The sequence below is a fragment of the Aquila chrysaetos genome, chromosome 5 (assembly GCF_900496995.4).
Source record: "Aquila chrysaetos chrysaetos chromosome 5, bAquChr1.4, whole genome shotgun sequence".
Classification (NCBI taxonomy): Eukaryota; Metazoa; Chordata; class Aves; order Accipitriformes; family Accipitridae; genus Aquila; species Aquila chrysaetos.
In genome coordinates this window covers 67,853,955-67,874,725 of record NC_044008.1, presented here as the reverse complement: position 1 = coordinate 67,874,725, position 20,771 = coordinate 67,853,955, and the positions used below count along the sequence as shown (strand labels likewise).

General features: G+C 60.4%; 2 protein-coding genes across 3 annotated transcripts; one reads left to right on the top strand and one right to left on the bottom strand.

Annotated features, from left to right (window-relative positions):
- Nucleotides 1-1,603: 1,603 nt before the first annotated feature.
- Nucleotides 1,604-7,659, top strand: AANAT (aralkylamine N-acetyltransferase). Its single transcript, XM_030013013.2, has 4 exons — nucleotides 1,604-1,715; nucleotides 5,019-5,304; nucleotides 6,111-6,265; nucleotides 6,650-7,659. The coding sequence occupies exons 2-4, from the start codon at nucleotides 5,148-5,150 to the stop codon at nucleotides 6,953-6,955; spliced, it is 618 nt and encodes a 205-aa protein (XP_029868873.1). The 5' UTR covers nucleotides 1,604-1,715; nucleotides 5,019-5,147; the 3' UTR covers nucleotides 6,956-7,659.
- Nucleotides 7,660-8,115: 456 nt separating this feature from the next.
- RHBDF2 (rhomboid 5 homolog 2) lies at nucleotides 8,116-20,079 on the bottom strand. Of its 2 annotated transcripts, XM_030013010.2 has the most exons (18): nucleotides 19,947-20,079; nucleotides 17,426-17,575; nucleotides 17,194-17,318; nucleotides 16,412-16,604; nucleotides 16,128-16,340; nucleotides 15,391-15,519; nucleotides 14,870-15,003; nucleotides 14,383-14,595; nucleotides 14,102-14,213; nucleotides 13,464-13,538; nucleotides 12,871-13,032; nucleotides 12,618-12,718; nucleotides 11,993-12,056; nucleotides 11,773-11,867; nucleotides 11,458-11,533; nucleotides 11,099-11,199; nucleotides 10,699-10,852; nucleotides 8,116-10,059 (listed from the first exon to the last, which is right to left on the bottom strand). In XM_030013010.2, the coding sequence occupies exons 2-18, from the start codon at nucleotides 17,549-17,551 to the stop codon at nucleotides 9,640-9,642; spliced, it is 2,493 nt and encodes an 830-aa protein (XP_029868870.1). In that variant the 5' UTR covers nucleotides 17,552-17,575; nucleotides 19,947-20,079; the 3' UTR covers nucleotides 8,116-9,639. The 2 variants fall into 2 exon arrangements, with proteins under 2 accessions (XP_029868870.1, XP_029868871.1); XM_030013011.2 differs by lacking the exon at nucleotides 15,391-15,519.
- Nucleotides 20,080-20,771: the final 692 nt, after the last annotated feature.

The window sequence follows — 20,771 nt, the reverse complement described above, 5'->3', positions numbered from 1 at the left end:
CATTGCCAGGAGAAAAGCGTCACCCGCTTTGGGTACATGGATCCCCTTGGCTAAACCAGGGGAAGGTGTAAAACAGGGATGTAAGCAGAGTGTCCAGCTTGGTAATTATGTGAGTAATTACCTGTGTTTGGGAGAGCAACCTCCCTGATGGTGCCACATGGGGGAGGACCCTGATGCCACCTGCGTCCCCTGTGATGGCAGACCCTGCCCCTTGAGGCCAAGGGACTGTGAAGGCTGCAGCCACCAAAACCAGCTTAATCCCCCTGAGCACCAGGATAACCCGAGACTGCAGCAGCAGGGATGGAGGCAGAGAGCGGCACAGCTGAGGAGCCCCTGGGCTGCATGTGTGTCACTTCATTCCCAAGTCCTGGCAGAGCGGGGGACGAGTCGTGACTCATCTGCCTCCCACGTGTCGCCCCTCGCTGCAAATCCTACCCAGAAATAATTGCCATCTTCCTGAGCAGGCACCCCAATGGAGGGACCAGCCTGGCTGTGGGGCCAGAGTGACAGCTTGGGGCTCTTTGAAGATGCTGAGCGAGCTGCTAAATATGTAAATCTCAGCACACTGCTGTGGTTCTAGTTTAATGGAGTTTTTGACCCTCTGTCTGCAGGAGCAGGGAGAGACGGACCCAGTTAACAGCACCGAGAGCAGCATCCCTGCTTGACTATTCCAGCCACGGGCCAGCCTCTGCTCTGCTGGGCTCAGTTTAATGGCTGGGAATTGCTCTGAAATGCCATTTCTGAAGAGCAGAAAGCTGCTGGGTTGTATTTCTGTTTCAAATCCATGACAAAAACTTAGAAGAGAGAGATAAGTGTGTAGCCCCAGGTCACTTTGCCCATGGCTGGAAACTAAAGCAGGTGTGAACTCCCCTGGAAATATCTCCGGTGGAGCAAGGCCAGCCCTGCCTCCTGCTCCAGGCTTCTTTCAGGGCTGCATCTGGTTCATGATGATAATGATGATGCCAACATCATGCTTATGCCTGGGATAATCCTCCTTTTATTACACATGTCCTGATGGGAACAAATATTGCTGGCTTTGCCTATCCAGTTTCTTATGCAATAGCTCCCAGGGACCGAGGGCTGCACAGGGGAGAGATGCTTGGTCTTTGGAGTAAGATCTTTGGGGCAGAAACCTATAGGTCTGGCCCCCCATCCTATAAGGAGCCAGCCAATTCCCGTGAGGAACTCCCTACTGCTCAAGCCCAAGCGATGATCACACCTGGCACAACCAGCAGCCCCCCCGTCCTTGCTGCAAAGAAAGCTCATCCGCCCTCAGCACGGCTGCCTTCATCTTCCTATGGGCTCCCGGTGCCATCACAGAGGTCTGGATCAGGCACAGTACATTGCTCTCCTTTCCTAGCTAAGTCCTCTGCTCTCCCTGCCCTGCTCGCAGCAGGGACTCAGCGCAGAGCAATCAGCTAAATGCTTTATCCCTCTGTAGGCAGTCACGCCGAGGGGGGGGGAAGCCTGATGAGATCCTTTTTCTGGCCTGTCACCTTAAAGCCTCTCACCTCTCCCTGTCTTTCATCGGGGTTATAAACTCCTTAGGATGTCATCACGTGCTCCATAAATAACAAATATATATAAGCAGGGGCTGCGGAGGGTACAGCAGACAGAGGAGGGGAGGCAAAACCCCGGGTCCTCCTCTCCTGCCAGCTGCAAGACGGCACCACCGGAGCCAGGCAGGCAGAGGAGCGGCGTGGGTTCCCCATTCGGTAAGCACCCATGTTTCTGTTGCATCCCGGTGGTACTAACAGCCTTGGGGACAGCTGGTGGTCCCGAGGCCACTGTGACTTGCCAGCCCCAGTATCCCAGAATGGGGGGAATTGCCCCAGAGGGGAGGGAGGTTGGTGCATGCAGCTTAGCTTGCCTGAAAAGTGACTTTGGTGGAGGAAAGAACGTGACCCATCCCTACACTTCCAACACACACTATCAAAACCTGGGTGTAGGGACTCTTCTCACTGAAACCCTGCGTGTTCAGGGTGTGGGAAGAACTTGAGCTCTTTCGCAAAGAATATTTGGCTTCAGAACTGGGTGAATAACTCCTTACTACCAACTCATTTAAAAATTCAAGCTCCAAATCCAGGCAGACATTCATAACATAATAAAAAGATGCTGTTAGGGGGATACTGCGGACTTGCCTGTTTACTTACATGCGAGCATCTCTGTGGACCATGCGGATGCTTTGATCTCTAGTGCACAAACACAAGTGGGGGGAAAACTTACAGAGCGGACTTTTGGTATGCTGCTACATACACACAAATGTATTGGGCTCATCTCAGACGGGTCTGGTAAGGAGATAACAGCACAAAATTTAGCCTAGGGTATAAGTGACTTGAACAATATACAGGAGGCTGTGCTGAAGCGTTGGAAGACAGATGTCTCGAGCCAGGGAGAGAGGACTTTCCTCCTCGCTCTGGTTCTCACTTACTCTGTGACCTGGGGCGAGTTTCCTTCACCTCTGCAGGTGGGACGCTTCCCAGATGTAAGAGCAGTGCTGGTACCCCCATGGCTGTGCAGGGCCCGGGGTCAGCTATGGGGATGGGCTGGGGAGGACGGCTGGTTCCTCTGCGCTCTGCAGGCTCTATTTATCTCCCCCACCCCAGAAGACCTTTGCATCTGCAGGGAGTTGAGAAGCAAAGGAAGAAGTTCATTTCCAGAAAACTAACACAAATGTATCAGCCCTCAGCCGTATAACCTGTCTTGCCAGGAATAAAGTGCCGGAGGTGAAATAATACAAGGAAAACAAGCCAAGGAGCAGCCTTTCCCCATCACCGACTTCTGCTCCGGGCTGTTGCTGGTTGGGGTCTCAAGAAATTTCTAAAAATAGCTAGAGGGATCTGATTCCCCTTTCCAAGTTATCTCTAATGGGAATGGAGCAGCCACTTGCACAAGAGGTCTTGAACCCCCCAGCTCTGTGGATGTCCCTGTAGAGACTTTCCACTATTCAATCCTTTTCAGCCTTTTTATGATCTGGAATAAAGACTTGTTCTTGGACAGTAAACTGTTTAACAGTGGCTATCATCCCTGAGCAACCTGATCTAGTTGAGGATGTCCCTGCTCATTGCAGAGGGGTTGGACTAGATGACATCTAATGGTCCTTTCCAACCCAAACTATCCTATGATTCCATGATCCTGCTCCCTAATTCCCACAGCAGCTGAAACCCCAGCTCTACCCGAGGCCATACTCAGCTGGCCACTCTGCCCTGCCATCCCTGGGCCTGATCCTGCAGCATCCCCAGAACCTGCCCCGGGTGCTCAGCACTGCCCAGGATCAAACCACCATTGCATTTTCTAGGTGCCCAGAGCCTACCCTTTTGCCTGCTCTGGGATTTATCCAGGTGGATGAGTCCCTAATCCAATTAGCAGGATGAGGAGTTCCAGAATATTTGATAATAAGCTTTACAAACACTACAAGCCCCCCAGCACCCCGCTCTCCCCTCCAGCTCAGCCACCCCTTTACTTCCCTCCTACATGGTTTCTGGAAGCATGAATCACCCATTCCCAGCACCATTTCAGTTAGTCCTCGGTGACTAGAATGAGCATTGGGGATGCAAAATAATTCCCCCGCCAAAGAAACCCCCTCTCCGTGATGGACCCGAGATCCCTTAGATATACATCCATTGCCAAACCAGCAATTCATTGAAAATAAATCAGAACACCACGCCGTCTCACCTCGCACTGGATAAAACAGGCATTTCAAGCACCCAGCCCTCGGCATTTCAGGATGGAAAATTCCCAGCTTGTGCCGGTTCTGCCCTGCACAATGTTTGTGCTGGTAATGCTTTTGTTTCTATAAATCCTATTAGCTGGAGGCAAGCCTATAATTAGCAGGGAAAGCCGGCACCTCTCAAACAATAATCAAAAATGACCTGGCTTCGCACTGGCTTTGCTGCAAATTGCTTGAATATCGGGCTGAGCAGGGACGGATGGATGGACGGCTCTGGGAGCAATTCCCACTATTTCTGCCTGCGGGACATATGTGCTTAGCAAAGTTATTCACTCAGTTTGTGGTTCCCTCTGGATTTATTAACTTGGTTCGCTCACACGTGAAACTAGAGGCAGATTGAAGCTACAGGCTCTGATCCAGATTGAGGGATTTGGCCAGGCTGTGCAGGACGGGCACTGTCAGATGAGCTCGGGGAGCTCGGGTGCTGGTGACTCTCCTGGGGGAACCGAGGGGTCTGGGGTCCTGCATCACAGGCGGCATGTCCCAGGATGGGCTGTGCCTGGTGGGATCATGCTGCTTGATGTCCCTGCAGGGGACAAAGCCTGCGGACATCTCACCCTGGGAGGACACTTGAGGTTTGCAGCCACAGGCACCCACTTGTCCCACCACTGACCCATATCAGCTACATCTGTGAGCGTGGATGGGACCTAAGAGCCCAACGGGGGCTAAGCTGTGTCGCTTACCCGCTAAGTGAGCTGGAAAAAGGGAGCAAATCCCGGCAGTTCTGGGAGGGATCTGGCTGGGAGGTAGATCTGGCTGCCTGATGTGTCCGTGCTGGGGGTGTGCGTACGGTGGCCCGGCACTGACCTCTTACTCACGTACAACCATGCAACACCACACAGAGCTTTCAGAGATGCTTGTTTTGCAGCCTCCCAGCTTCTGGCAGCCACATCCCACCCTGCCTGTCCCCAGGTCAGGGGCTAGACTTGCCCCTGGGCTCTCCTGCCTGTCCTGCTGCCTGGCTTTGCCGGGGGCTGGGTCAGGAGCTGCGGGGCAGGATGCCAGAGCAGGATGCTCAGCCCCATCTCTAACAGCCCCTCTCCCTGCTCGGTCCCACTGCCTGGATGCTGGCAGCTGGTCACCGGGCTTTTGTCCCCCGCATCCCCGGGGCCACAAGTTTGCCACAGCCCACGGCTGGTGCCAGGTTCCTGCACTGGCCCCGGCTCGCAGCGACAGCAGACCGATAATGGGGTCACCGTGGGTGGGTATTTGCTATATATATATATATACACACACATATGTACAGGAAAAGAGCGGCAAGCAGCCTAATCCTGTGCGTGACCAACAGGTATTTTCGGCAGCTAAGAGCACCGGAGGAGATTGTTTGAAATAAAGGGTGCCGTGCCGCCGCCGGGGCCGGGAGCTGGCAGAGGCTGCCCCAAACAGAGGGAGCGGTGGGAAGCCGGGCAGGAGGAGGATGTCGGCGCTCAGCGCGTTGCCTTTCCTGAAGCCCGTTCACCTGAGGTCCCCCCGAAGCTCGCTCGGGGGCCAGCGCCGCCACACGCTGCCCGCCAGTGAGTTTCGCTGCCTCAGCCCCGAGGATGCCATCAGCGTGTTTGAGATCGAGCGGGAAGGTAAGGGGCTTGCCCCGGGGAGGTCCTGCCTGGTGGCATCGGCTGGAGATGCCCGTCCCTTTCCTTCGCCGGTCCCTCATGCTCCTTGGGGGCACACCGTGGTGGCAAAGCCCCCGTGCATGCCCTCGTGGAGGATGAGGGAGGGAGGCAGAGGCCGTGACTTGTGGCCAGGCCACCACAGGCTCCTTAATGAGGTAGGGGAAGCCATGATTAAGGAGGTGGGGAACTACGGCCCCCAGCTCACCCAGTTGCCTGGGGTGGGGATGGTGGAAGGTGATCCTGGAGCAGGACCAGGTGAATAGGGAGCAGCTCTGCTAAAACAGTCCTGCCAGAGGTGAGCAGAGAGGAGAGGGGGAAGGTGGGAGGATGGACACCATGCTCAGCCTCCTATTGCAGAGGGGCACTTTGAGATGCACCCCCAGCAACGTCCCCCATCCCCTCCATCCCAGGCACCCCCAGCTCCCCTCACCTAGACTCACCGGCCCATTTCTCCCTCCTCTCCAAAGGGCAAGTGCAGCCGGGTAGATGCCGGGCAGGAGGGTTCATCTCGGCACCTGCTGCTGTAGTCCTGGAATTGGCAACGAGAGTGGGGAGCCGGTCCCTGGGGGGCTGCCTCCGGAGGAGCGGAGCTGCTCCCTGGAGCCACCCATGTCCCTTAGAGCTCCTTTAGACCAAGTAGGTAGCAGGATTCATGCCATCACTCCCCATCACATCCTGCTTTCCCCCCACTACATCGGTGCTGGGGGGTTTTCTGGGTCCGGGTGTCCTCGGTTCCCCTCACTGCGCTCACTGCCGTCCCCCTCCAGCCTTTATATCTGTCTCCGGGGACTGTCCCCTCCACCTGGACGAGATCCGTCACTTTCTGAACCTGTGCCCGGAGCTCTCCCTTGGCTGGTTTGAGGAAGGGCGGCTCGTGGCATTCATCATCGGCTCCCTCTGGGACCAGGAGAGGCTCAGCCAGGTAAGAGCCAGACCTGTTCTTCCCAGCTTGCGCACTGGGAGAGGGACTGCCAGAGCCTGGGGACGAGGAGAAGCTCCCCGAGGCCACTCACCAAGTCTTCTCCCAAGACTAACTGCTACAGGGCTGCTCTGGTGGAAATGAACTTTCTCATTAATTAATTTTACTGATGCTGTTAAAAAAATATGCCAAGCAACGCCCCTCAACGTTCATTGTAAACTTAAAAAGCCTCCAAGGATGATGGGGGGGAGGTGAAGGGGGATGGCACCAGGACCCTTTTCCCTTTGGGGGAGGATGTGGACCCTGGTTCACTGGGATGGGGAACCAAGAGACATGCAGGATGGGACCCCCCCCCAGTCACACTAACCCCCGCTCCCCCCTCGGCAGGAGGCGTTGACCCTGCACAAGCCGCAGGGCACGGCGGTGCACATCCACGTGCTGGCCGTGCATCGCACCTTCCGGCAGCAGGGCAAGGGCTCCATCCTTATGTGGCGGTACCTGCAGTACCTGCGGTGCCTGCCCTTTGCCCGGCGTGCCCTGCTCATGTGCGAAGATTTCCTCGTGCCCTTCTACCAGAAGTGCGGTTTCGAGGCGCTGGGTCCCTGCGAGGTGACGGTGAGGGAGCTGGCCTTCATCGAGATGCAGCATCCTGTGCGGGGACATGCCTTCATGCGCAGGAACAGCGGCTGCTGAGCCCCCTCCAGTCCAGCCCTGCCGGGGGGAGGCTGGAGAGAGGCTGCGGGGGGGTGGATAAGAGGCTGTGACCCCTCTCCATCCCCACCACAGCTATACACCTCCCCCAGCCGGCCCTGGCTACAGCTATTCCCTCTACCACGTCTGCCTTCCAGCCAGGAGATCAGCCTGGTCCCATCCCAGCCCCGCAGGGCTGGGGACAGAAATCTCCCACCTGGCCCCACTGGAAGCACCGATCCCCCCAGTCTCCACTTTAACCGGGGCTGTGCCGGCAAGCCTGGGTGGGCTGCAGGGCTGTGTGCCCCTCCAGGGGTGGAAAGGAGCAGCTGGGGGGGGTGTCTCTGCTGATTTAAGGGCACTCACGGCCACATTTTGCTGAGACACCCAGCAGAGCCCGTACGTACGTGTGCCCCCAGCCCTGCACCCCCTCCCACCACCAACGCCACGAGTGAAGCGCACCACGGCCAAGCCCTCCCCGAGCAGCCCCCAGACCAGGCAGGACCCCCAGCAGCCGCCCCCCTGCCCGCAGACATCTTTCCAGACTCCTTGGAGCACACCCCCAGCCCCCAGCCCCACACTGCAGAGCCTCCCTGGGGTCCAGTCCAAACCAGTCCCCACCCCAGACCCACGACTGGCCCAGGACAAGCCTTCTGCAAACACTTCAGGCTGTTGTGAAACAGCAAATAAAGACGTGGTGGTGGTTTTCTAGGCAGCCCGTGTGCGTTCCTACCCCGCTCCGACTGTCACCTCGCCACAACAGCCGGAGGGGAAGCACCGTTTGGCGGGACGGGAGCCATCCAACACCCCTTGGGGCATCTCAGCTTTGGGAGAGAGGGGGCAAATCCAGCCCTGGGTCATTCGATGAAGGGTGGGATATAGGTGGAGGGGGCTCTGCCCTTGGGCAGGATCAGGAGGCTCCATGGGCCTTTTTGCTCCAGGCATTTGGCTTCCCCTTCTGCTTGAGACCCTCCAAACCCTGTCCGCCCTCCCAGGGAGGGGTTTGAGGGGTACCGGGGACAATGCAGCCCTGCACATCAGGGCACCGGCCCCAGGCACTCCTATCTCTGCCTCTCTCCCTGCTACACCAACCATCACCAGAACAACCAGAACCCCTAAAAGTGCTGCGTCCCTGTGCCCGAGAAGGGAGAACAGGCCTTGTGTCTCATTAAATACAGGTAGAAATTTATTAAGAGGGAAAAAAACCCACAGCTTTTAAAAAAAGTATCAAAAAGAGACAAATGAGGTGAAGTGTCTGTCTTTGGCTGGAGCAGCACCAGAGGGTCAGAGAGGGGCTGAAAACTGGCCATGGTGGAAGGAGGGACACAGGGAGGGACGCAGTGCCACAGATCTCCTGGGTCACCTGGAGAGCAGATGTGGACAGAGGGAGCCGAGCTCCCAGCCCTTGAATACTCGTCCCAGGACATCCCAGCTGGGGGATTCACACCTTCCCCCATTTAACAGCGCTGAGACCCACCAACACCAAAGCAACACCTACAAGGGGAGAGACAGCCCGGCACCAGCCTGGGTCCAAACCAGCCCAGAGGAGTCACCCGGACCCCGGGAAGGACCTGCCTTCGTGCTGCGGCCGGTGGGAGGGAGGAGGAGATGCTGGGGAGCAGGAGCCCAGGGCTGGGGGCAGGCAGGGATGTGCAGCCTCGGGCAGGGAAGGGGGATGGCAACTACCCATCCGACGCTTCTCCATCTGTCCAGCACCGTTTGAGGCAGGGGGGGGAAGTTACCTGGGTCTCTACGATTTGAAAAAGGGAGAGGGGTAACAGCAGGGACTTGAGGGAGAAGGGAAAGGTGGGACCGCTGACAGCTTCCCAAGGGGTCTGTGGGCTTCAGGAGCAGCCACGCAAGCCCCCCAGGGTGTTTTTCTCCATGCCTGCCTCCCAGCATGGCACTACAAACGCAGTATGTGCCGCTTCTGCTTCCAAAAAGGGAATTTCACTGAAATAAGGGGAAAAGAAGCTCCCCTAGCCTGAGTCCTGCCTCTTCATCCAGTGAGGAACCCAAGTGGGGAAGCACAAGCCTCCTTCCGTGGCCTCAGGGGAGCATCAGATTTGAGAGTGGGACTGAAAAACACCTTCAAAGCTCAGCTCTGAACACCTCAGAGCCACAGCAGAGGCTCTGGGGAGCCCAAAGTGGGGGAAACCCTCAGCCTAAAGAGCTGCGGATAAAAAAAAAAGTGCCCCTGCAAAAAAGGGGGTTGTGTTCACAGTATGAGCTGCAGCACCTGGGGGCACCGAGGCAGGATGGGGTCCCAAGGCAGGCAGGGGCACTGGCAGGAGACCTCGGTAGCTTCGTTCCCAGGAGCTTTCGAGGCCCCTTGCCCCAGGGCTGGGAGCCCAGCCTGGCTGTGGACGCAGCAAAATCCCACTTCCCTCGGCCCTTTCCCCACACAGGCAACAGCCGGGGTCGGTCCCCAAACCAGTTATGGCTTTTCAGCGCCAAGAGGCAGCCCCAAAGGGGTGCAAGGCAGAGTGGCTCCAGCCCCACTCTCCACTGCATCCCCAGCATTTAACAGGGGTGAGCCCAAACCCACCAGCCCCAAGGATGAAGCTGTGCCCAGGGTCTGCCCCAACCCGGAGCAGCCGCTGCCATCTCCCACAGGCTGGTGAAGACCCACCCCATGGAAAGCATCACCACCAGCACCTCTCCCAGCCCCGTCCCTGCCGGCGGGGTCAGTGCAGGACCTGCTCCAGCTCATACTTCTCGCAGAACTTGCTGGTGAAGGGCAGGCAGGTGAGATACTCCACCCAGCGCCAGTTCACGGGGTAGACGTAGAGCCAGACCACCAGCGAGGCAAAGAGCCCCACGAAGACCAGCAAGGAGACGATGATCATGGCTCGCTTGCGGTACTTGTCCACCGTGCCGAAGGTGATGTAGGGCAGGAAGGCGAAGGAGAGGAGGAGGCCGCTGAGGAAGCCGAAGAGGTGAGCGATGTTATCGATCCATGGCAAAAGGCCACAGATGAAGAGGAAGAGGACGATGCCGAAGAGGTTGAGGAAGGCTTTCCAGGGTTTCTCCAGGACTTGCCAGCTCTGGAAGAGCTCCACGAAGAGGCAGGCCAGCAAGCCGAACTGGGACCCGGCAGGGCCCACCTGCAGGGATGGGGAAGTCACGGCCAGACCCTGCGCACGTCACCCCAGACACGTCCCCGTGTCCCCAGGGACCGTCTCCTCCCCTTGCAAAATGCATTTGGCTCCCGCAGCCCTCCGAGGGCTGCACTCACACCGCTGTGGGGCTCAAGGGTGGGAGCCCTGGCACAGGAGGAAGAGGAGGGGAGCATGCCGGTGCTGTTTTGGCAGAGCCGGTACTTTCCATGACTCAGCAGCCAGGCAGCGTCTCCCCCTCCCAGGTCACAGCCCCCCGGCCCCGTCCCAACGCACCCCCGGAGGGATTAGGGCGCTCGGCGTGATCTCATTTAAAGCCCGGTAGGGTTTGCTGCCAGCAGATTAGCCATCTGCCCGCCCGGGGACCCCGCACGCACACTGACACGTGGCGACGCGTGACCCACACGGCATGTGCAAACTCCACACGTGGGGCAGAGACACTCCCCGCCGCGGGGGCACCAGCCTCCCACCCCCACCCTCAGCAAAACATGCCGGGGGATGAGAGCTCTGTGCTGCAGCCCCCTCCCCAAACCTCTGCCAGGACAGGGATGGGGAGGGGTGTCTTTTGGTCCCCAGGGAGCTGGCTGGATTCGGGGTGATGCGGGCAGAGTGCCCCCCAACCCTCACCTCCGCCCTGTACGGCAGGAAGATGGCACTGGCCAGATTGCCCGTGATGCCGCTGAGGATGAAAATGATGGAGATGCGATGCCAGCCCGCCAGCTTCTCCAGGTCCCTCAGCACCGTCATCTGGAAAGTCACCGACACCAGGCAGTGGATGATGCTGGGGGGAGACACCCTGCATTAGAGACCCCTGCCCAGCCCGAGCCCCTGCCCAGCCCTCCCACCTGCTGCCCCGGGGCACGAGACATCTTACAAAACACCCTCCACCGACGGCACATGTCACCGTAGTCAGGGGGTGTCCTCCCCTCTTCTCTCCCAACCCTTCGGGGATCACAGACCATCCCAATGGATACTCCGGTCCCAAGTCACCCCCCATCCCCTGGGGGTGCGGGGGTCCGTGGCTCACCCGGCGTGCAGGAACAGGGACAGCCACAGGCGGTACAACTGGTCGGGGACCTCTGGGTTGAGGAAGGGCAGGAGGCCGCACACCTCGTCCAGGCAGTGCACCTGCAAAGGCAGGCAGGGTTGGGGGGTCCTACGGCTGGCTCAAGTCCTATGTTTCCTCCTGCCCCACACCAGCAAGGCAGGCACGCAGCGGCAGCAGGAGTCCAGCCGATAGCTGGGCACGTCCCTGCACTTTGCATCCTCCCTACTCACACCCATCCCAACCACGTCCCATTCCTGGTAGGATATTATAAAGCCCTTTGACATCAGCACGGCAATGCGTGACCCAGCCACCGGCATCACGTCCCGGGTCCCGCTCACCTGCGAGCAGAGCGTTGCCTCCTCGTGGAAGTAGCCGTGCATGAACTCGCAGTACTCCCGCGTCGTGATCTCGCAGCTGGGCAGAGGGCAGGCAGCGGGCTCGCTCAGGGCAGGGCTCAGTCCCTGTTCCCCCGAGCATCCCCCTCCGCTCCCAGCAGTCATTCCTGCTGCCACCACGCTTCCCACCCCAACCCCGATGGCTCCATAACCTCCCTCTCCCCTGGCACAGCTCTGGACACCAATAGGGCAACAACAGGCAGCGGGGCAGAGTGGGGAGCCGAGCCCAGGCCGGGTGCCCCCATCGCTGCAACCCACCTGCCCTTGGTGCCGATGCAGCAGGGCCTGCCCTTGATCTGGCAGTCCATGTGGGCAAAGCCCGTGTGGTTGGTTTTGGTCTCGTAGGTGCAGATCTACAAGCAGGAGGGAGAGGAGCCAAGGTCAGGGTCTGGCCCCAGGCTCTCCCCACAGCCCCCATGCCTGGCTTGTCATCCGCCACCACAGTGGCACCCAGCTCGTGGTGGCACTGGGCTCTTACCGGCCACTTGGTGATGTCGTCTGGCCACACATGGGGTGGGTTGGATGCCGGTTCCTCGCATGTCCTTGCCGAAGGAGATGGGTGGGGTGTCAGGACGGGTCTCCCTCAGCACATCCCTTCCCCCAGACTAGTAACCCCGCTCGGGGACAGACAGCCCCGAGACCTGCCCCTTCCTGATCCCTCCCTGGCTTGGGAGGGATCCTGCACTTTGGTGTCCTACAGCACCCCTATAACCACGTCCCACAGCTTTGCAGGTGAACCCCGAGGCACTCAACGTCTGCCAGAAAACCCCATCGATGTCCCCTCTCCGCACCACCCGTCCCAGCTCACGCCCCGCAGAGCAGGTCAGGCAGAAGGCAGGCAGGTGCCAGCACAAGACAACAGCACTCCTCGGCTCTATTTCCAGCTCACCCATTGCTGCCTACATTCAGGACAGTACCCCACCTCAGTTCCCTCACCGATTCCCTCTTCCTTATCACCTTCCTGTGGTATGTAAGAAGCCCCAGCCCCTCGGACAAGCAAATTCAAGGCATCCAAGGTGGAAATGCAGCCCCGGGCAGCACCTCCACCGTGCCCCGCATACAGCCGGGTGACCATGCCGCCTCTCCCCAGCCGTCATTCCTACCTGGGGTCCTGATGACACACGGCCCCCGACGTCCGCTTCTTACCCGAGCCCATGGCCGGCGCGTTGGTGCCCGGCCACTTGATGAACGTCGCCAGCGTCTCCTGCGGGGAGGATGGAGACACTGAGGATGCGGCAGCAAACTCGCGGCTCTGACCCCGCACGCGTCCCGCTCTGGTGCCGTCCAAGGCGGAGATGGTTTCCCCCTTCTCCCCAGGAATCCCCAGCACTTCCCAGCACCTGCAGCGGCACGCACCGAACAGTCCTGCGGCAGGGTCTGGATGCAACCCGAGTTGTCGTTCTGGACGCAGCAGCCGGAGCCACGTTCCCGGTCCCGCTCGCGCTGGATGAGCTGCTCCACCTGCCGATCCTTCCGGATGCAGGGGGAGAACTTGGCTCCCAGGTGGATCAGGTCGATCTGGGAGGGAGATGCCAGTCGAGGGGATGCTCCATGGCCCCCCGGCACCTCCCCTCCCTCCAGCTGCCCCTGGGGAGAGCTCAGCAGGGGTAGGGGATCCCCAGAGGCGATAGCCCCGAGTCTCTGTTACCCCAGTGGGGGGAAGGTGGGCAGGAGGGGGACGGGGTCTCTCCTGACCATCCCACCGCAATTCTGCAGCTCCGGGAAGCGCCGCTGAGCCCCCAGCCTGGGCTGGGACCGGGCAGCAGGTCCCAGAGGGATGGGGGCACCGAGGGTTCGGGGCAGCAGGCTGGGATGAGGGGTTGAGCTCTCCCCCCGGGGACAGGAGCAGCCTGGGTACCCGCCTCGGTCAGGGCAGGGGGAGCAGAGGCTGGCAAAGGACAGAGCCTCGGGCTGGGGGGTGAGGGGGGGTGGTCCGGCAGAGCCCTTACCGAACTGGGCCCGATCCAGAAGTTTTCCTGCTGGATGTACTTGACGCTCTCGTAGACGCCCTTGTTCCTCAGCACCTGCCGAGTCAGGCCAGGGTCAGGTCCCGCCGAGGGGGCTGGGGGTGTTGGGGTGCAGCCCCCTCTCCCTCTGCTTGCAGGGGGCTGAGCAGCCCCCTTCGCCCGGGGGGAAGGGCTGCTGGGTCCCACCAGCAACGTGGGAGGGAGAACAGTTCTGTTGCCAGCACGCATGCCGCTGCAACACACCGCTGCTCGTCCAGCACACGTGGACCCCCTGCCCTGGCTATTTAATGGAGCCTCTCAAACAGCAGGAGCCAGCAGCACCCCAAGATGCTCCCAGCCCTAGCAGGGAGCACGACAGCATGGGACACTGGTGGTCACGGTCCCCCCAGGAAGATGGATGCCTGCTCTTCTCTCCAGCCTGGGTGCTGGGGGAGCAACAAAACCCACTGCAGGTTCCCAGGATTAACCCCAGAGGGAGGATCACCCCTCCAAGGTGTTGAAGGCACCCCCCAGACACCAGCCTCGCTATCCTCAGCAGCTAGCTGGTTGCCATTTCAGAGTCAGACATGTCACCAGAGAGCTGGGAGGGGACAGCCCTGGCCGGTAGCTCTTAAACTTACTAACTCTGTCGTCACGTGCTGAGTGAAGCCGATGGGGGCGATGCCGTAGGTGCCGATGACCAGCAAGGTGATGAGGATGTGGACAAAGGTGATCCAGTACGTGAAATATGGCCTGTGCAGGAAAGGACCCAAAATTTGAGCAGCTCAAGGATGGCTGGGCAAAGGGACGTTGCAGTCCCTTAAGCCCTGATCCCCAGGCATTGAGGGACACACAACTGAGTTACAGCTGGGGAGCCCCAAGGAGCCCCATGCCCATCCCCGTCCCATCAGTCCCCCCTCACCGATGGCTGTCGGTGATCTCCAGCTGCGACTGCACGATGCTGCTCAGGCTGCGGCGGTACGTCCTGTTCAGCCACTTCCCCACCACCCCCAGCCCATAGTACCGTTTCTTGCGATCGAAGGCGAAGTGCTTCACTTTGGAAGCGATGCGCCTGCCTCGCCGGGGAGCCGGGCCGGCGCCAGCAGAGGCCGAAGCGAGCCGGACACCCTCCTGCCTGCAGAGAGAGGAGAAACCCATCACACCTGCCAAAAGGGGCCAGCTGAGAAATCCCCCGTGTGCAACCCCACGGCCACAGCCCAGAGCTGGGGAAGGCCAGAGGGTGCCTGGGATGAGGGCTAGGCACTCTTGGCTTCATCCTCCTAGAAGCATGCTGGAAGTACCCAGTGCCGCATGGCAGGGATGGCTGGGGACATTGGGGACATCGTCCTGACCGTGGCAGGGGACCTGGGCAGCCTCGGGGGCAGCACCTGCCGAAAGCTGGTACTCACGGGGTGGGCTGCTCCACCTCGGGGGACACCCTGGCATCCTCCCCCACCGGGTGCATGCGTAAATACGTGGCCGATAGAGGCGGTGACTCAAAGACATCATCGGGCATGGAGTACGTCTCGTCGTGCATGTCCATCTGAAAGAGGATAGAGATGTGTTCTTGGATGTGTGCGATGGGTGAGAAACCTCCCTCTGCTCGAGCATGCCCGTCACCAGGGCAGCCTGGCTCCACCTGGCCCCGGAGCCTGGGGATGGGGGATCCCCACTGACACCCCATTAACTGCACAACACAGAGCGTGAAACGTGCCCATGATGCCGGCATCGCTCCCTGCCACCCCCGAGGAACATCACCGAGACCGGGGCTCTGCAGCGCCGGGCACAGCGGCCACCGATGCCCCTGCTCCCGGGCAGGGTGAAGCACCAACACGGGAGTCCCCATCAGAGCCCCGCTCCACGTCCAGCCCCCGTGCAGGGGCACCGGGACCCCTCCCCGCTCTGGCAGCCAGCGTGGAACGGCGCTTGCCTTACTGAAGAAGGACGAGTCCAGGGTATCAGCAGCGTCCACCATGTCCTCGTCCATGAAGCTGGGGTACACAAAGCTCCTCTTGTTGCTCCTCTGCTTGGGAGCCAGCGGCTCCAGGGCAGAGCGTCCCTTTGGCAGGGGAAGCAAATGAGGGTAAGCAGCCAGAAGCCCCCCAGTTTTTGCAGTACCGAGGGTTTCTCGTAGCTTCCCTCCCCAAAGCTGAGTGGCAAGCATTAAATCCCAACCAGCCACCGTATCCCGCCGCGTGGGAAAGGCAGGCAGCAGGAGCTGGCAGCAGATGCTGCCTTTAGCTCCTGAGAGCCAGCATTGGACCATGACCATGTTAGTCAGCACAAGTGAACTCCAAATCCCCTGTTTGGTATCGGTCCTACAAACCCGACCCCGAGGCTTGCCCTGGGGTCCCCAGGGGCTAGAAAGCCACTGGAGAAGCTTCCCCTGCAGCAAAAGAAGTCTCCTGGCTCCTCAGCAGCGAAACCGAGAAGCTGCTTTTATCTAGGGATGCCGTGCAAGATAGTTCCACTTTGGCGGTCCCGTTTTCTTCTCTTTTTAAGCAGAGCTCAGGTTAAAAAACACCAGCCTCCTCCCTCAAACCTGCCTTGGAGAGACAGCAATTTCTGCGCAAAGCAAAAAGCCAAGAAGCAAAGATGATAGGCGAGGGACAGAGCTGAAACCCGAGTCAGGAGGAAGACGACCCCATCCAGCTCCCCAAAACTCACACGGAGAAGGGCTGCGGCCGCCTTGAAGCTCATGTGGGCAACGGACTCCCTCTTCCTGCGTGGCAGGCGGCCGTAGCCGGAGCGGATGCTGTTGAAGGACGCCAAGGAGACGACGCCGGGGGTGAGCGGGGGCAGGACGTGGTGGGGTGTGTGTGGGCGTTCGGTCTCGTCGGGATGGCGGAAGGGACGGCCCCTGGCCAGCGGGTCCACAATCTGGAGGATGAAAGAGGTGTTGGTGCTGGGGGAGCAAGGCTGGGAGCCGGACCCCATGCCCCGAGCTCTACCTTGGGCATCTTGGCAGGCTTGGGTGACTCGGTGCCTTGGAAGGAGGGCACCTCCTGGCTGGGCAGCTCCATGTCCCGGTAGGCAGGCTTCAGCTTGCCGTATCTCATGCTGCAGTGCTGCAAGCTCTTGCGTTGCCACTGCTGCCGCTTCCCCTCCCAGTCGCTGCTGACGCCAAACCATTGCGCCGTGCCCCTGGACACACAAACGGGCACACTTGTCACCCAGCTGGTTCCCCCCACCCCAGGTACCGCCATCCCACTCGGGCATCCCCTCCGGCAGGTGATTTGGGTTGGGGTGTCTCAGCTCAGCCCGCAGCAGGGCTAGTTTTGACCTGGCTATGGGTCAGGGAAGGGGAAGGGATGCTGCAGAGGGGTCGCTGGCCTTTGGGTCTCTCTGGAGAGGTAACTCCATCGAGACTTGCAGTTTGCACAGGACAGTGCCTCAGCTCTGGGCTGCAGCAGGCATCCAACTCAAGGTGCTTTTGAAGGTCCTACACAAACGGGGCAGAGAAATTTTCCCAAGGTGTAAAGCAACAGTTTGAATTAATACTAAACAATCCTGTTGCAGAATTTTCCCCAGGCAGACACCAGCGAGTCAAAGCAGAGCTGCATGAAACACTCCAAGGCATTCCCTTCCCAGCCTCAGCTCTCCATCCCCACCCCAAGTCCTCTGCCGGTACCCACAGACACAAACACCCTGATGGGGGCCGAGGGACCACTCCGGTCACCCAGCCACTGCCAGAGCCTGCCCTGCCCTCACACCGCCGCTTCCCGGTCCTCACTTGCGGATGCTCTGGGACAGGGAAGTCTGCCGGCGGAAGCCGGGCCGGCGCTCCGAGCCGTCGCATCCCTTCGAGCGGGGCTCCTGCAGGCTCTTGCTCTTTCGGTAGATGGGGACCTTGGAGGGCTGGAAGGCAGAGCAGGGTGTTAGGGACAGGATGGCACAGGTGGGTTCCCCGGGGACGGCAGCCCCCCAAGCCCAGCGTGGTGTGGATGCAGCTCCCCGTCGCTCACCTCCTTGCGGGCACCATCCTCCTCTGCCTCCCGGGGGGGGATGATGATGGAGAGGTTGGGGGGCTTCTTGCTCTGCAGGCGGCTGCTGCTGGAGCGGCTGCCCCCGTTCTTGTCGCCGGCTGACATCTCGGGCCGGTGGCAGTTGGCAGGCTGGGAAGGTGCAAGGAGTCAGTGAGAGGGGAAGAATTATCTCCCCAGGAGCTCGTGTATGGGGAAAGGCTGGGTCCCAGCAGGACATGGGAGCTCACCAGTGGGATCTCACCAGCCTCAGCCCCCCGTGCCACTGGCTGTGCTGCTGAGACATCACCACCATCAGCCCAGCCACTGTGTCCCCCAAACCTGCACCCCCTCCCCAGGTTTGAGTGGACAGGAGGGCTTCCATCACCTACCCATTCACTCACTCCCAGTCCCCCAGGACCACCAGCACCACCCCTTCACCTGCTGGGAGCAGAGCAAGGGACAGCAGGAGTGATAGGGTCAGAGCATCCCCATCACCTCAGCACGTGCTGGTGGGACACTGGGGCTTCACACCCTGTCAGGATGCACCCGACCAACTCTGCACGGGCACGGGAGACACGGGGGAGATCCCCACAAGCCCTGGCCAGGCCCACGGCACACAGCTGCGGCTCTCGGACGCAGGGGCACTGGCCCCCACGGTTTGGCACAGCAAGAGAGCCGAGGGGGGATTGCAGGCGCTCCTGAGGGGTCTGCAAAGAGCAAACCTTGCCTGTGCAGGGCAGGGTGGGAAGGGGGGGGACACACAGCCAGGCAGGGGACACACAAAGTCTGGAAACACCCGATTCACATCCCTGCCTGCACCACAGCCCCCACGAGGGGGATGGCTCCTGCTGCAGTGAGAGGGGCTGGGGCAGCCCGTGCCACCTCCAGCCACGGAGCTGGGACCCGCTGGGTGTCAGGGTGTCCCATGGGAGGGGAGATACGGGACATTCCCCTCCGGCACATGCACATACAAACCAGGCTGGCGGACTGAATGCTCCCTGCACCGTGTGCAAGGAAGGGGAAGCTTAACGGCCAAGAGGTGGTTAATTCCTCAAGCAATCCCCTCCCGAGGGTCCCCGCAGCCTGGCTCTACTGGGCAGGACCTCGTGGGAAAGGTAATTCCATCCGAGCACAAGGGAGCGAGTCCCAGATCCTATTAGGAGCTACAGGGGCTCTCAAAGGGAGGCATGGCCCCCTCTGACCTCTTCCCATGCCCCTGCAACCACGTGCCAGTGCCCAGGGGACTTGCACAGGTCTTACAAGCATCCCTCGTCCCCCCTGGCACAGCCACGGCCACGGGGACAGTGCCACCTGCCACGCTCACCCTACGCGGTGTGCACCGAGCCCTGCCGCAGGCTGGCCACGAGGACCGGCATCCCCACGGGGTCTGCTCCCAAAAGGAGAGAGGAGCTGGCCCTCTCCACCCCAGGGTGATGGCAGAGTCCCCTGGGGGGACGAGGCGTCCCGCTGGGGCTCCTCTGCTGCCACCCACCACCACCGAATTGGAGCTCAGAGTCCAGCAGTGCCACTGGCTGCAAAACTCCAGCTCGACCCATGGGCCTGGCCCCTCTCTCTGCCCAGGACCCCAGTAACCAGCCCAGCCATATGGTCTCGTACCCTGCTCTGCTCTCCTTGACTAAGGGTGCTCAAGCAGTCAGCTGGGCGATAGAACCCTCCCCAACCCCTCTGCAACAGGGTCCCCCCCCCCTTGGCAGCACATGCCCGAGCAGGAGGCAGGCACAGCGGCACTTTCTTAGTTCCCCCAGCGCTCCGAGTCCCAAGCGCAACCCTCCCCTCAGACCCCACCACAAGGAAAGCCTGCCTTTAGAAGCATAGGGTCCCCGTGGGAGCAGCTCCCTGGGGATGCGGGAGTCCAGGACCAGCTCCCTGGGGACACGGGAGCCTGGAGCCAGTGGCACTAGAGAGCATTGCTGCCCTCCGCCGGCTCCTGGCCCAGGTGACAGCCTGCTGCTCCTGCCTGCCCCTGCATTAAAATGGGTGCTGGGCTCCCTTCCAGCAGGGCTGGCTGGGGTACCGCAGGGCAGGGACGGGGTGAGACGCCGGAGACACGCGAGACGCGTGTGTGGCAGGGGAAACGCCAGATGCAACCAGAGCGGTGGCTTCGCTAAGACCCCTCCATTGAGGGGCACCAGCAGCCCCGGCTGGTGGCGGGGCAGGGTCCTCATTCCGAAATTAACCCTGCTCCTCTCCAGCTTTGGCAATAAATCAGTTCATGGTGGGGATCCGGACGGGACGATGCGAGGGAGCTGTCACACAAATGCCACTAGGACCGGGCAAGATGTGGCTGCAGGCAGCGCCTGTGATTGCAGGCAGCATCCCAGCACACTGCCTGTCTTCCCTCCTCCCCAGAGGCACCGAAGCAGCACCCTTGGGTGCTGCCGGCAGCTCAGCTGCTGCCTCACTCCTTGCTGCCATTAAGCGCCAAAGCTGGGAGCAACCAGCTCCCAAATTTCTCCTGGGGGGGGTCAGTCAGTGCTGGTCCCCACCAGGATCTCCCTACCTCATAAGAGTGGCAGGGATCCCACGCAGCACTCCTCAATGGCAAACACCCACAGCAACCCTCCTCTTCCTCGTTCTCCTCCGTTCTTCACGCATGGGAGACCTGGAGCACGGCTGAACTCCTCCTGCCTCACCTGATGGGGAGAGAGGCTGCAATGAAAAACCATGTGTGGGAAAGCAGAGGCCTGCAGGAGCATCCCTGGGGGAAGGAAAGCTGAGCTCAACGCTCCCTGGGGACGGGGCTGCTGGTAGCCGTACACCAGGGACAGGGACCAGCCACTGGCACAGGGCAGCAGAAGGATGAAAAGCCACCATTTGCAGCGATGCACCTTGCTCCGCGGCAGGGGAACCATGCAGGACAGGCAGGGAGTTTTTGTCCACTGCTGCCAGGCCAAGCTCTCGGGGAGCGAGACACCCGCAAACAGCGGGCACGGAACATGAGTGCCTCGCCGAGGTATTTAATAGCTGCTAAGCTGGGAGAATGCCAGCCGGGCGGTCCAGCCCCAGCAAGCAAAACTTTCCATCCCGCTGGTGAGCTGGAGACGCCGTTTGTTTTCCTCCCGGGGCAGCCAGCAATAAGCTCGAGATGCCAGCTGCTCCGGAGAGCCGCGGATGGGAACACAGCAGGGTCAGAGCGAGCCCTGGGACACCCCCATCCTCCTCCACCCCTAGGGAACGGCTATCTGTGATAGGGTCCGACACAGTCAGCAGCACAGAAATTGGAGCCAAACTGTGTTGCTCGGAGGTGCAAGAGGACACGGTGCTCTTGCACGGCCCCGCTTTTACACCCCTGGCCCAAAATCCCATCCTTAATTTCTCCCATCAC